Raw genomic sequence first — 15,322 nt, 5'->3', positions numbered from 1 at the left:
TCATGGAAAAATTACACATGATATTGAAAAAGAGATTTGAGTGGAGTAAGGAGATCAATAATTATGTTTAGATATCTTAAGAACATCCATGTTTAAAAAAGAACCAAGGCTTGTTATTTGCAAAACAGAGACAGACTTTGGTCATATGTAGTCAAGGGATAGAACATTGATAAAAAGTTCTAAGTTTTCAGGTGAAAGATAATGAACCACTGAAGGTATAGTTGTCTAATAGTTGTCTAACATCTATCCATTAAGTGGGCTGCCTCAGGATGTAAGAAATTTCATCTCCCTGAAAGTTGTTAAGTAGTGGCTGTATGACTATCTGCCTTACATATTAGAGACGTGGAAGAAGCAATGCATGACAGGCTGAGTTGAAGGCCCTTTGCATTTTCTTTAAATCTGCAATTCTATGACTTTATGTCCAACTTGACTGGACTTTCTACAAAAAAATTAAAATATTCAGACAAATATTCCACAAATAACAGGTCTTGATTCTTTCTAAACAAGGATCTTCACAAGATATTTAATGCAGACTACTGTTGATTTCTTCATCCCACTTCACTCAGATCTCTTTTTCCGGGCCCTGTGTACTTTGCCATATCTGCATAATTTCTGTATCCATAAATAATACTTTCCTGAAAAGTTGCTAATTAAGAAATTTAAATGTCCATTTATGATCAAGAATTCCATAATTTTTTTCTTAAATTCAAGGACAATATCTCAAATTATGAAAAAAACAAATAAAAACAAAAATATTATCACTATTTATATATACTTTTATGAGAAAACTATTCAGTAGTAATCAAATTGACAAATTCAGGTACTTTGTTAAAGCCATAGTTAAATGTCCAAATTCAACATTACTAACTTAGTCCTTAAAAGAGCAAACCAGTGACACAAAGAAGAAAAAGCTTCTATGGCCTGTATATGTAACATATAGAAGAGCCACTCAAAGGAATATATAGAAAACAAATAATTCACAAATAAGGTACATATCAGTACTGTCACAGTCAAGTACTAGCCCATGCATCTTTGTCATCTTGGTGCCTCTGTTGTGTACATGTGGAAGAGGGAAGGCAGAAGATGAAAAAATAAAAACATGGGATTTCACATGTCTGTGTATGTGGTGAGGATTCAGCCAACAACTAAAAAAAAAAAAAGACTTTCTTGTTTTTTCAAACCAGAGGAGACAGACAAACTGTACATCTGGAGTCAAATCAGAACGGTTAATGTGAGAAAATCTGAAGGACAACGAAGAAAAATAATATAATTCATACCCGACACAGGATGTCCGGTAGGTGGGAGGGCTGTAGAGATGTAAACACAAAACTGGAATGTTGTCTGATGATAATTGTTCTATAAACAATGGGTAACTCAGTTACTGAACCACAGAAACATATAGGATTGTTCTCTTTTATTTTTCCTTTTCATGGAATAGAAACTATAAAACTTTCAGCATTCTTACAAACGTAGCCTTGATAGCCAATAGTTACTTCAGTTAAAGAATTAAGATTGGGCTATTTTAAAGAGTCATGGCTTCCTTTGGAAATGCTGCTCCTGACAAATAAATACAGGCACTTTGGGGTTACAGTTCACTTTTCAATTATTCGTGGTAGTTTTATGTGTAGAGAGAGAAAAAGATAGATTAGAATAGATATTTAAAACCTCATTTTAATGAACAGTTAAAACTTCATCACTTGCTTTATCAGAGCTGCTAGGAGAAACAAAACAAATAAGATTTTTTGCTTTCCTAGTTCATTCTCCAGTGAAATATGTGCACGGTGAAGAGAGGAAGAGCTAAATAAGAAACAGAAATGGCAGAAGCAAAGAATTATAAAAAAAGATGTACAAATTGTAGAGATGGAGATTGCTTAAATGAAGTTTTTGTGAGAAAGTCTCAAAATTGTGTTAACAAATACACATAACAAACGCTGGGTAACAAGCTAATTGAATAGGCACTGGGTTACCTTCCGGAACTCCTTCTCTATAGTCCTTTGGAATACAGACTGGATTTGAGCCCCCAAACGGAATTCCTATAATCTTCTCAAATCTCAAGTTAAAAATTTGAAACCAAGAATACTGTTCTCCCTATATTACAGAGTGAGACCGAAATGTGATATGGAAACACTGAAAATTGTAAGGTACAAAATAAGTATCAATAGCCATTATTACTCCTATGACTCAAAGGCATAAGCAAATCATGAACATTTGTAAAAGAGGAGAAAAAGTATCATTGGAAAGATTAAATGAGACCCTTTGTAATAAATGCTGAATTCAGAATATTTTCCTGATAAATCTTAATTCATATTGGAAAAGTAGTTTGCAATAAATGCAATAAGGAATACATCTACTAAATATAAGAGGGTGATTGAAAAATAAACTTCTTTCTAATTATTTCAGTGTCTTAAAGTGTAGTTGTCTTGAAGGCAGCTATTTGATCTTGACTAGAAGGAAAGGATCCAGAGAAAAAGAAAAGAAAGGTTATACTTTGGCAGGCCAAGTTTCTAAAAATAATACTTCCGATCCAGTAGCAAAAGTGAGTCTGAATTTTCTTATTGAAAATTAAGAAAATTCAGAAATGTGGAAATCCATATGTAAATTTACAACCCCATCACCTTGACATAACTGTTGTTTACAGTTGTAGATCCTTCTAGTCTTTTATCTATGCATCATGAAAATATACTTTAAAAATATCAAAATTGTTCTTTACAGAGTGAAACACTTGCCTTTTCAGGAATACTATTGCAAGCATATCCCTGAATCCTTAAACAAATAGACAATTTCAATCAGAGAGGCCTGTGGGTGTCTCTCTGAAAGCCCAATTTGGCATGCCCTATGAGTCTCATTTTATTGGACCATCCTGCACTAACCCCTCTACCAGAATGATGTAAAGAACACAAGACTCTCTGTTTGAAAACATGCACAGCTTTTCTAGGCTTGAAAATTAAACCATAAAAAGTTTACTGGAAAAAAAAAACCTTTAAAAAGCTCCTTAAAAACTCACACCATAATTGCTCCCCACCAAGCGTGGGCACTTGCTAGCTGCAAGTAGTGGCACTGTGACAAATGTAGCAAAACTGAAAGCAGGCTATACTAAGAGAAAGAAAAAGTCTTCCACTGGCCATCTGTGAAAATAAGGCATGTGGCCATTAAATGCAGAGGCTGTAAATATACACAAACTCCATGAAGCAAATGGCAAAAAAGGACTAAACTTCAAGCTCAAACAAATCAAAATGTTTAATGCATAGTTACCACTGCTGGACGAAAACAGCTCTGATCTTTGCAGTCTGCAAACTCGGCATGTATTTCAATTAAATACCCCCAAAAAGAAAAGAAAGAAAAAGAAATGAAAAAACACAGAAGAAAACCTTCTGGAACAAAAGGCTATAGACAGCCTATACTCAATTTCTAGAAACAAACAGCCCCTTTTACTTGCATCACCCTATTGAGAATGTCGATTGGAATTATTGAAAGGCTGACATATAGAGTGATGGATGGTGATGACATAATACCTATTTGCCTTTTTGTCATGGTCTTTGAAAACTGGCTGTTCTGTGCTGATAATATTCACTAAGGGGCTTTCCTCTCCCCTCTTGTCCCATAAGAAGTGTTCCCTAGCTAAGACACTCAGAATTAAAGGTTTTATGAATGAAAAACAAAAGGAAAGAAAACCTGAGGATCAAATGCCAACATGCACACAAAAAGCTGGTCTAGATTTTCTAATAATCAGTTGCCTAGAAAGCAGTTCCCTATCCATTTTATATCAATTTTCAGAATAGAGAGGTTCCAATAATAAGAAGGCAAACATTCAACTTCAGATTTTATGTATCTTTTAATTAAACTCACTAAATAAATAATTACATGTAAATAGAGACTAAAAAATAATATATGCTCACTTTTATAAAGAGAAAATATTAATCACTTTCACTCTTTTAATTTGCTTCCAGGCAAATTCTAATCAGAGGATTGTAAAGACTGGGAACATTTTTTAAAACATACACACTCTCCTACTAAAATCTGCTTTACCACACACTATTGCAAAGATCTATCTCATTTCCTCCAGGTGGTTTACCTAACATAACTATAACCTTTGTAAAGTTTTTCTCTAGCCACTGAAGTATCCAGTTCTAATTTGACTTTTCTAATTCATTTTAGCTAAAGGCAACATTTACAAAAGTCATCCATAAATCATTAATTGAAGCATTTTCTACTGAATGGTGAGACAAGAGTTCCTTCATATTCACTTTTTCAGAGGAAAACCTGCAATTTGCAATTCCTCACAGCCTTCTTATCTAAACCAAGGAGTGTGTGTTAGATAATGCTGAATCACATATACTATGCCAGTTTCCGAAGAGTTAGCACTGCTAGCCCCATCCATCAGATGGCCAGTGAAGCATCAGGAAAGAATGATGGATGTAAAATTATTACAGGGCTGCCATCAGATATACTTACTGCCATTTGTAACTAATGCTGGGAATGACACACTTTTTTTCATTATTAAACATCCACATTAAGTCAACATTGGTCACTGTCATTTCAAGTTTGGCATTCTGTTAAAGGGAAGATTTGACAATGGCAGAAAAGAAGAGGTTGTAATGGAAGAATTTTCAAGTGCCAGAATAATAAAATTAATCTTTGTTTACAAGCAGCCTATATGGTCTATCATAAGGCTTCTTATAAACATGACTGACAGTCACACAGAGAAACTGGTGTCATTATTGAGTCTATTCTTATTTAAAGTACACGTGTTATTCACCAGATTTTCATCTTATTTGATAGAAATTTGCAAAGAATATTCACTGAAGTTCAGAAGAAAAAGTAAAACATTTTCCCAGCCATTATTTACAGTTATAGATGAAATCATAGCATGTATATCTATTTATATTCCAGGTACACTGTAGGCAATCAATGTTTGGTGAAAAAATTTTCTAACTTAAGAAATATGTGTACACATTTGCACGCTTATTTCTGTGAGTGACATCTGTTTTACATAAGACAGGCAATACAGAAGCTGGTCTTAACATGTATAGAGCATGTATATGAACATACTTTTATGGATTCAATCTGTCACCAAACAATATTGTCTTATGCTCATGCTGTGTGTCATTTAATTCTTTATGAACTGTAGACAAGGTATAAGGCCCTGGACATGTAATAGTGGAGCAAAAAAATAGATAGATGACAACAATTATAAAACAAAACAAACTAGTTTCACGAAGAAAATATTTGACAGCTTTGATATTTTTATAATGTGGTTGTGGCTGTCTTTTCCTACACAATAGCCTTTCTGTCTTTCTTTTCTTCCCTGCTAATATTACCTTTGATCTCAAGATATCCCTTGATCTCAGGGAAGACAGGATTAGTTCTCTAATTTGGTAACAGAAAATAATTCATGATCAATTTAAAGTACTGTCTGTTTCTTTGGCCAGTTATTGTCTTAACAATGTGCATATATCCAAGTTCTAGTCAATGAGATGTTTGTGGAAGTCAATTTGAGAGAAGGAATGAAATACCCCCATAGGAATGAAGACTGAAGTTAGCGAAGAAAAAACTACTCCCTTCTCAGTCTGCTCATCTTCATGTGGATGTGATAGTCGTAGGTGCAACAACCATTTTGAGACCCAAAGGGAAAAGCCAGGAGAATCACAGAGATTTCAGCCCTGATATCATTGAGTTGATGAACTAATGCCACCAACCTTCTATTCCTGAACTTCATTATGTGATGAATGTTGTGAAATCAATTTCGAACATACTACAGCATACAGTCTTCCTAGGACAACTATATTTAGAGTGAGTGATATAAACTGGTAAACTTCAGGTCTATTCCACATTTCAGTTGAGTATACTGGATCTCTATTGAATTAACACTGCCTGGTGGGATCAGGACAACAAAACAGCTTTCTGTGATCTCCTATTAGGTGTGGATATTTTCAAACACAAGGTCAAATACCTAGTATGCAGTTGGTTGTATGGACAAAATTGTGCCGTTTGGGTGGTAATAAACCTAAGTGTGTGTGTTTTATAAAACAAATGTATGATAGTCTTCTTTCAGTTTCTTCACACCTGAGTAGTTTACCTTTTCATCCATGACACTAATCTGTAACAGAGCTATGTGGTAAAAGATAACATTATTTGAATATACAATCAGTCTATAATTAACTAGAAATGACAATTATAAATAACACTGTGTCCCGGAGTTTCTAAGAAACCTGACATACACAGTTCTTGGGTACATTGAAACACTTCCAAGAAAAGTAAAGAAATAAAAAAATCTTTTAGAAGTCTTCAATTAAAATGCATTTCAGTAAAAATGACTTTCATGATGTGTTTTGGTACATATTACTGGAAAAACAGTCATCCCTATCTTCACACCTCTAATTGTTTTCACTGTCCAATTACTGCTTTTCAGAATTAAGAGTTTCTAGTTGAGACAACCATGTTTGCTATTTGAGATGTGGAGAAAAGTTAATGTGTATAAGGTTTGTGTACCCAAGAAAACAGATCTCCACTACAAGATTCCAATTATCTGGAGCTCGGATCATGATATCTGTCATCTTTTAGACTGACATAAAGCACCAGGCTGAATTCCTTTTCTATCCCCTTTTCCTTTCTCCCAGTTCCTTTCCAGCTTTCTTTCTGTTTTATCTCCCTCACTCCTTATGTTTCTGGGTTTTTGGGAATTAGAAGTATTATTTTAGACAGAAAAATTCCCGTCTTTTGGAGTTCAAATTATATGAAAAAGATGATCATACAAAATAATAGAGAAATTTATCATATATTATTTATACCTTTCATTAACAAAGCAAAATCTCAAATCAATTACTGATCTACATATGCATTGGCCATGGATAAAGTTGAGTGATTATAAAAATCGAATAAAAAGGTAAGTTTTAGAAAAATAACAGCACAATATGCATAGAGATGTTGGTTTATATGGAAGAAAAGTATACACCTTTGTCAACTCAAGATACACCACTGATTTGATATGCTAAGTAAAATTTAGTCTTTATGCAATTTCTGTATGTGGGCTCACATACATAAATATATAATGGTTAACATTCAAAATGATAACTTCATCTGAACTGAAAGTTCTATAAAGGCAGAGTCTTATTTTCAGGTTCACTATAATACCTGCAGTACAAAGCACAGTTCCTAATACATAGTAGGTGCTGATGTTAAATAATTACTAAGTAAAATATATAAATTTGACATTAATACCTCATTCCCTATCTCACTCCCATGGGTTACACAGTCGTAGATCTGTCATAGATCAATACTGTCACTGATTAATATTGTAGATATGACACTCATGTTACTTCAACAGGAAAAATCAACTACAAACTGTAGCAATACCTGCTTAAAAGAGCTTCCGTAATCTCACTTTCATTCTTAGTAGGGTAACAAGGGATAAGAGAATTCAGATTCTTTGGTTGAAAAGGTTCACTTCCACATTATAGGAATTTTATAGGAATTTCTCATGCTATTACAATAACAAAACTGCTTCATTTTCATAGTTTATGCTTTTCATTAAAAACCCATAAAAATAAAAGACTGTATATAGTTCAAGATGTCATTCAACTACATTGAAAGTACATAGTTAAGAAATTCGGGAATGATAACGTTCTTGAGAATATAGACATCTTAATTAGCCAACAGGTTTTGGGAGGTATCATAGATAATTCTATAAAAGAGAAAGGAAAGTTGTAGCAGTAACTTTCAATAGAGGCAACTCTCACTCTTGTAATGCAAATAGGAGGTGGTAATTAGAGAAACAACATAAAGGTAGAGGTAGAACAAGAAGGAGAAATAAGTTCCCCTAACAATGGACAAGTATGGCATAAAGTGAATGCAGATGGTTCCACTCCTGTTACTTAATCAAAAGGCTGTGCAGAGTCACCGGAGCCAGCATAAAGTCATGTGTTAGAACAACAGCTGATCTGTATTAGAGAAGATTAACTCACAGTGCCATGGTGAAGGGCCCAGGATTATTTTATGTACTTCCATTGCCTTACAAGCCGTCAGCACAATTATTGCCCTCCGATGTGAATGACTGATCTGTAACCACAGCTAAACAGCATGCTGCTTAGGGGCCTAGGAGCTTCATGAAGATGAATTTCCATACCATCAAAGTGCTTTTAATGGGCTCCCTGATCCAACCACAAGGCCTGTTTTGCAAGTATATAGAACTCAGGATGAAGGCTTCCTGTCCAAAAGGATTTGGTCGGTTGTCACTTGACAATTCCCAGCCAGCACTGGGGAAGAGAGGGGGGAGATAGGTAGAGTTGTCTCTGCTTTGGAGGATTACAAAAAAAAAAAGGGTACAGATGCTTGCTGAATGCAACCAACTGCTGTATCCACAGCTGAATTCAATGCGCTTAACAAATAACGGCAATTTAGCTATGCTTGCGAGGAATAGCTTGAGTCACTTTGCATTAGCATCTGGCTGAGTGTTAAACTCATTTCTACATGGGGAGCAGAGAAAAGGAATTTTTGCTCAAGCATCCTTTCAAGAATGTTTAAATATTTGAATATAAATTCCTTTATGCTTGCTATCATTCCTTCTTAGAGCTGTCACATTGCTTTTTCCCTTCCCTTTTGGGGCTTAGCTATAAAAATGTTGTGCCCTTCTCACGGCACCAATGTCATACATCTTATGTTGTAAGACTGCAAGGGATGTATACTGACCCATGCTTTGCTCTCCCCTTTGGACACAGAACAGAACTGAAATTTTTTCCCATCTTCAATTGTTACCCATGTTAGGATCAGAGAAACAACAGTTGTGACAGGACACCCATACATTTCACCTTCACTATGCAGATTGCCAGCTTCTTAGTGATTATACATCAAACTCCATATAAAACCTGGGAAACCAGAAAGCTATCCAAATTAGCAATCTGCTCAGTCTGGACAATTCTGTTTGACTCAAAAGCTTCCCATAATGATTAACTTTCGAGTTACTGCTAAGTAGCTGATCATTTTTCTCTTATCTACTGTATTAATCTATAGGACTGTGTAAAGAGGATTTGGTAACACTTAAAAATTTTTCAATTAAAAACATATCAAATATTCCCAAAGAAAGTGCATCATTCTGAACATTCTATAATAACTTATTTTTTCTAAATAAAATATCATGTATGCTTAGACAAAAGAGCTTTACATCATTATATCTCAGACAAATCCAGATGTTTCACTGGCCTTAGGTATAATAATAATGCCCAAGTTTTTAAAAGCACATTTATTTTATGATAAAGTAACATTTTCCAGTTCTGAAGTCATCTAACACTTGACAGTACTTTGCATTGGAAACATATTATGACAAGCTCAGGATCCTAAATACTTAGAATATGAGCATGGGTATCATCCAAGCTTATGCTGATTAAAGAAGATTCAGCATTTTTAAATCCAGCTCATCCCCAAATACAAGTTAAGCATCTCTGTAAAGCAAAACTTTTACTGAGACAAATATTTCAAATGCCATTTCATTTTAATGCAAGCTGGTTGCATAAAAGGGGATATTCATTGTCAGTAAGGTTTGGAGATGGATAAAGAGAATTATAACTCTTCCCATTTCCAGATGGTTTTGATTAGGATGGGCATGGGGCCTTCAGTATTGATGGAGGGAAAAAAGGGAGGGAGAGCCATCGTTGTAAGGACAGTAAGATGGTAAGACAAAAAGAAAAGCATTCGTGCAACTTAATTAAGTGTTTCTGGAGAGTAAGTTATTTTATGAACTGACCTTTTCCGTCCGGCAGTTATTGAGACCCAGACTATTCACAACAGCCACCTTCCCATCAAGCACCTGTTGTTCCCGCCGAAGTTGCTCCTTCATCTGCCGAGCTTCTTGGATTGCCTTGGTGACAGCATCATGGTCATTTAAATAACCTGAAAATGAGACAGATTAAAGGATATGTTTTGTACAAGTGCACTGACAGGATAACCTTTAGCCATAAATATTACTTCTTTTTTGAGTAATGGCTAGTGTCCAGCATATAATAATTTCTCCATGGTATTTGTCAAAAGTAAGTGAATGAATGAATAAATTGATAAAGACTGATTCATAAGATCATACATGAACATGCCTTCAAACATCTGCAATAAAACATAATATATAGGTAAAATATGGTTGTTTCCAAATATTTGGAAAGAAGTAATTGTTTTAGTTATCTGAATATTTTGTAGTAAAATCTATCTATCTAAATGCAAGGAATATTTGAACATTATCATAGGATACAGGCATCAATTATTACAATGATTACTGAATCTCTCATATATGAGAGTATTTGAAAGGCCAATTCAGAGTTTGTGTATAGCACGATTAGGTTTTTATATACAAAAGGAATAAATCATTTTTAACTGACTAAAAGAAATGTATTTTCCCCCGAACCCATTTAATGGTGAAATAAACCACAGGTGGTACTGGTTTGCTGTAGATACAAACTTGTAATAGTTAAGAGGTTAAATTTTGAGCACAGACTGTAACCAAGCACCTATAATTATTTGATAAGAAATTGTGGCTTCTGTAAACTGTAGTCACACTTAATTCATACTCTTAACAAGATGGTCAAATGGCCAGCTTGTGTCGCAGTTTCACAATCCATAGTTAGTAAAACATACTACCAAAATATTTAAAGAATAACGGGTATAAGGAGCAAAATTGATTTTTAACTTAATTTGAATTTCAACATTGGTCATTTATTTATTTGATGCACATTATATGATGATCTGCATGATCTTAGGGTTGAATACTGATGGACAAAGGTTGTTTTGCAAATATTTAAAGGAAAGCTAATATCTCATCTTTCTCTCTTCCTATCTTTTAACTAGGGCATAAAATGGCATAAAATGAATCTGTAATATGAAATTGCCCAGAAAAGGGACTTGTTTGTGACATGAGGCTAAATCTAACCAGATCCATTGGTGAATTGTGACAGATGGAGGGACTGTGAGACAGAAGGCAGGCACTAATCACACATAAAATGACCGGCTTGCCTCAACATGTTCCATGGATTCCAGCAAACTTTACACCCTAATCCATTTTTAGAACAAAAAACATCTGGGCCATAAATCCTCTAATCTGCCAAAACACGCTATTAAATCCCATGATTTGTTGAAAAACACTAAGATTAAAGAAAGGAAATATAAAATGGCTAACTGCCGTGTTAGGAAAGTGTTATTAATACTCTTTCTTTGTCTCAATTATGAATGTTCTGGTACTAAAGAGCCTTGTCTAATCATGTCAGATTACACATCCTCGTTGTATTGCTAGACTCTTCTATCTGATCTGCTGATTGCCAAAAACCAGAATATTTTCTTGCTGCTTAAACATTTCTATTGAAGAAACTGATGTCAGATTAGTGCCGTGCTTCAGGACTGGAAGGTTTCTAAATGATACATGCCTTTCTCCTGTTACTATGCACAGACTAGACCTGGTCCTCTGATCTCCTTGAGGTAGAAAGAAAAGTTTCAGCTTAGGTGACTGAAAGGGAACCTTGAGAGCGATAATAAATTTTGACTTTCAGAGCTAAATTCATTGGAACTTATTCAAAGAACAAAGTATCTCTGTTCATTATAAACACAATATGAATTAAAAACAATTTTTAGACCCAGGCAGAACTTTAGGGTTAATATTTACTATAAAAGATATATTTAACCTTATATAATCTTCAACATCCTGACTTGGTTCTACCGTAGAACCATCTTAACATTATTAAAATAAATTATTATTCTTAAACTTGTTCTGTTTATGAACAATATTACTAGAAAGAAATATAGCTCTTATATGATAGTGATGGTCTTGGTATACATTCATTTAGTAAGATTTTAAGAGGATCAGCCTGATTTTCCTATCCTCTAACCCCTGTTTATAAACAACCTGGCATTATGTATTTTGTAGTCTATTTAGCTTCTATGAAGTCTAATTAGCTTCTCCAGAACACAAATATATTTGAAATGATTTGGCACATGGCATTGAATAAAAGCATGAATTCTTTATGCTTTTTAAGGACTGCCAAGATAACATTGTGTAGGAAAAATGATTAATATAGATGCAAGAGGAATGTAAATTATTATGAGGGGGAGTAACTGACAGACCATGTTCTGTATGGCTATGTCTAATTCAAGTTTTGTGTGTTTGTGTGCAGGTAGAAATGTGTCCACTTCAAAATAAACATTCTTGCTTTCAGAGACTTTTGAGTTTTACTTATTATGCTATATAAACTGTTAACATTTGTGTCTACTATGTTAAATCATAAAGCCATTTATATATGACAGCATTCAATCTTAATAGGATTGTTTATTGGATCTTTATTTTGTGTTCTCATCATAGTCACCAAATTCCCAGTCCTGCTGACTCTCTCTTTCTCAGCAAATGACTTTGCTCTGATTTTGGAAAGACCAGTAAGGCTGAACTCTCACCTTCCTGTCCCCACCCTCACTTCTACCCTCTGCTGACTTCAAATCTATCTCCATTTATGCCCATTTTTTCCTTCTTGTTTCAATAAAAATGGTCTCTCCACTTTTAATCAAGGCAAATCTCCTAATCTCATGTTAGAGTTTTAGATTTCTATACCTCTTCATTGATCATTCTCTTTCTCATTTATATCATTTACCTGATCATCTCTACCAACTCTATCAGTTCAACATGTAATTTTTTAGGTTCTCTTTTCTCCTAAAGCAAGCAAAGAAAATCCCTGCTTTAACTTTCTTTTGCCCTTTCTTTCCCACATTATCTCTCTTTTTACCTTCTAAACTAGCCTTGATTAAAGATGCTTTATCTCATACTCTCCCATTCCCTCATCACTCTCCAATTCTCACCACTTCTTGTTTCTGCTGCCAGTAGTCTTTCAGTTGTCAAGTCTAAGGAACATTTCCATTGCTTGATGATAGGCAGTATTGACTGACCTCTCATTATCGAAATTCTCTCCTTCCTGGTTTTTTATCATAGCGCTGTTCCTTTCTCCTCACTGCCTCCTTCATCTTCATAGCTCTGCCTGGGATCCTTACCTTAGTTTTTGGTCCAAGGTTCCAAAAATCAGAAAAAGTATGTATTTTGGAGTTGAGCAAGACTGAATTAAAATCCTAGCCTTGCAATTTACTAGCTAAATAGCTTATACAAGTTGTTTTACTTAAGTATCAGTTGTCTCATTGGCTGAATTGGGATAATACTAAAAAACACAAAAGCTATCAAGATTAAGTGAGGAATACTCACTAAATAACACAATGCTAAATAATAATACTCACTAAATTACACAATGCTATCAAGATTAAGTGAGGAATCATAATAAGTGGTCTATGAAAGTTATTCAGTAACTATCACTTCATTTACAAAGTGGCATAGTAAAATAAGTAGAATTTAGGGATTGGATTAAGATAGACCGGGATTCCACCTCTTGGTAAGTATGATATTTGACAAATTTTAATGCTTAATCTATTTAAGTTCCCATTTCCCTCAACTACAAAATGAATGCAAGATTGATGGAAGAATTAAACAGAACAACACATGTGAAGGAGTAGATAGCACTTCGTAAAAATAGTAACTTTTTTCTACTTTTCTCTTTCATTTTCCCTATATTCTCACCTTTGTTATTCTTGTTACATGGGCTTGACTATTATGATGAAATCTGTGAGGGGATGTCATTTCTTGGTTGGAACAGAAGTTCAATTAAATGGGAATCAGTCCACCAGAGCCCAAAGAGACCCCAAATGGTCACCAGATACATATTATTCTGCTTTCATTGTAAACCCAGGCAGCAATTACAGTTAAAGTTCAGCTCAAATGGGAGGACATGTGTGTAGGAGGGCTTTGGTGAGTCTCAGTGTCAAGTGGAAAGTGAGAGGGCAAAGGTCAATATGACTTCCAGTTACCATCTCAAATGAGATTTGAAAAGCTGCATTTAGGAATCATTATTGTAAGAAAAGGATTCATTAATGTAAGAAATTTGTGAGATTCTGTAACTTTATTAATTTGTTACAATCTGATTGTTTATGCCTCAGTGTTTCTTCTTAACCATTATGAAAAACATTTTAGAAAAAATTTTCTTTCTTTCTTTTTTTTTAGGCTCCTTGTGTATATTTTCAGAGGCAGAAGAAAAGGGACAAACTGGAAAGTCCAGTTTTGAGGGATATAAACTCTATAGAAAAAAGTTGGTCATGGCTGCTACATAAGGAAATTAAAACATAACAAAACTTAAAGACCACGAAATTGCTTGCAATGGGTTGAATTGTGTTCCCTTAAAAGATATATCCAGGCTCTAACCCCTTGTATCTTGACTGTCACAGTTTTTGAAAATAGAATCTTTGAAGCATGTAATTAAGTATATTGAGGTGAGATTACTCTGGATTTAGGGTGGGTCCTAAATCCAACGACTGGTGTCCCCATAAGAAAAAGGAGAGAGAAAGATTTGACTCACAGATACATGAGAGATGGCCATGTGAGTAAGGAGAAAAGAGTAACGCATCTATAAATAAAGGAATGCCAAGGATTGGCAGCAGTGTGGAGATGTGGAACAGGTTCTCCTTTGGAGCCTCCAAGAGGTACCAACCCTACTGACAGTTGGACTTCAGATTTCTAGCCTCCAGAATAACAAGATTTTAAGTCGCCCAGTTTATAGTCATTTGTTGTGCCAGTCATGGGAAACCAATTCATATACAACCCTTGGCCTTAACTATGTCGCTAAGAATTGAGAGTGATCTCAAGTACTGTAAAATAACTATTGTTTGACTCAAACCCTTCTGATTGACAGTCACATGCACATATCTGTCTACTAAGCTTTTTTACTTGAATATCCCATGAGTACATGAGTACCTGAAATGCAGCATGTCTGACGCAAAATGCATCATCTTCCTGCAGCCCCAATCTGCTTTTTCTATATATCACAGTTCTTTCAGGTTGCCCATACAGTCACCTGTAAGTCATCTAGGGTATCTCCTTTATCCTATACAGATACAAGACAACCAAGCCCTGACAGTTATGCCTCTTCCTCAGCCCTCAAATTTTCTTCTCTAACAATGATCTTTGCTTTTGTGAAAGCCACCTCATATCTTACATGCGTTAATGCTTAACTTCCTAATTGGTTTCCCTGTCTTTAGGCTTACAATTGAATCCACCTTTTTCTCTGCTTTCAGATAAAGTACTCCAAAATATTTCAAAAAAAAGGAATTTGGATCATGTCAAAATCCTGACTTAAACCCATCCCTTGGTTCTCTAGTGCTTCAAGGAACATTTCATAAAATTATGATCTGTAATCATCTGTGAAAAAATAATTCTATGTTCAAATAAGTGCAGGAAAGACTAAGTTAAAATCTTAAAGGTTTCTTAATTGCA

General features: G+C 34.7%; 1 protein-coding gene across 1 annotated transcript in view; it reads right to left on the bottom strand.

Moving 5' to 3' along the window:
- The window catches only part of SOX5 (SRY-box 5), a 133,231-nt gene that overhangs the window by 22,774 nt on the left and 95,135 nt on the right, over positions 1-15,322 (bottom strand). The window contains exon 5 of the mRNA XM_008051465.2: positions 9,737-9,882. Coding sequence (XP_008049656.1) covers positions 9,737-9,882 — 146 coding nt within the window. The remainder of the gene's footprint in view (positions 1-9,736; positions 9,883-15,322) is intronic.

This window comes from Carlito syrichta, unplaced genomic scaffold (genome assembly GCF_000164805.1).
Source record: "Carlito syrichta isolate Samal-C Ts95f unplaced genomic scaffold, Tarsius_syrichta-2.0.1 Scaffold174567, whole genome shotgun sequence".
Taxonomy (NCBI): Eukaryota; Metazoa; Chordata; class Mammalia; order Primates; family Tarsiidae; genus Carlito; species Carlito syrichta.
Note: the sequence above shows the minus strand (reverse complement) of the source record. Positions and strands in the feature narration are given on the sequence as shown.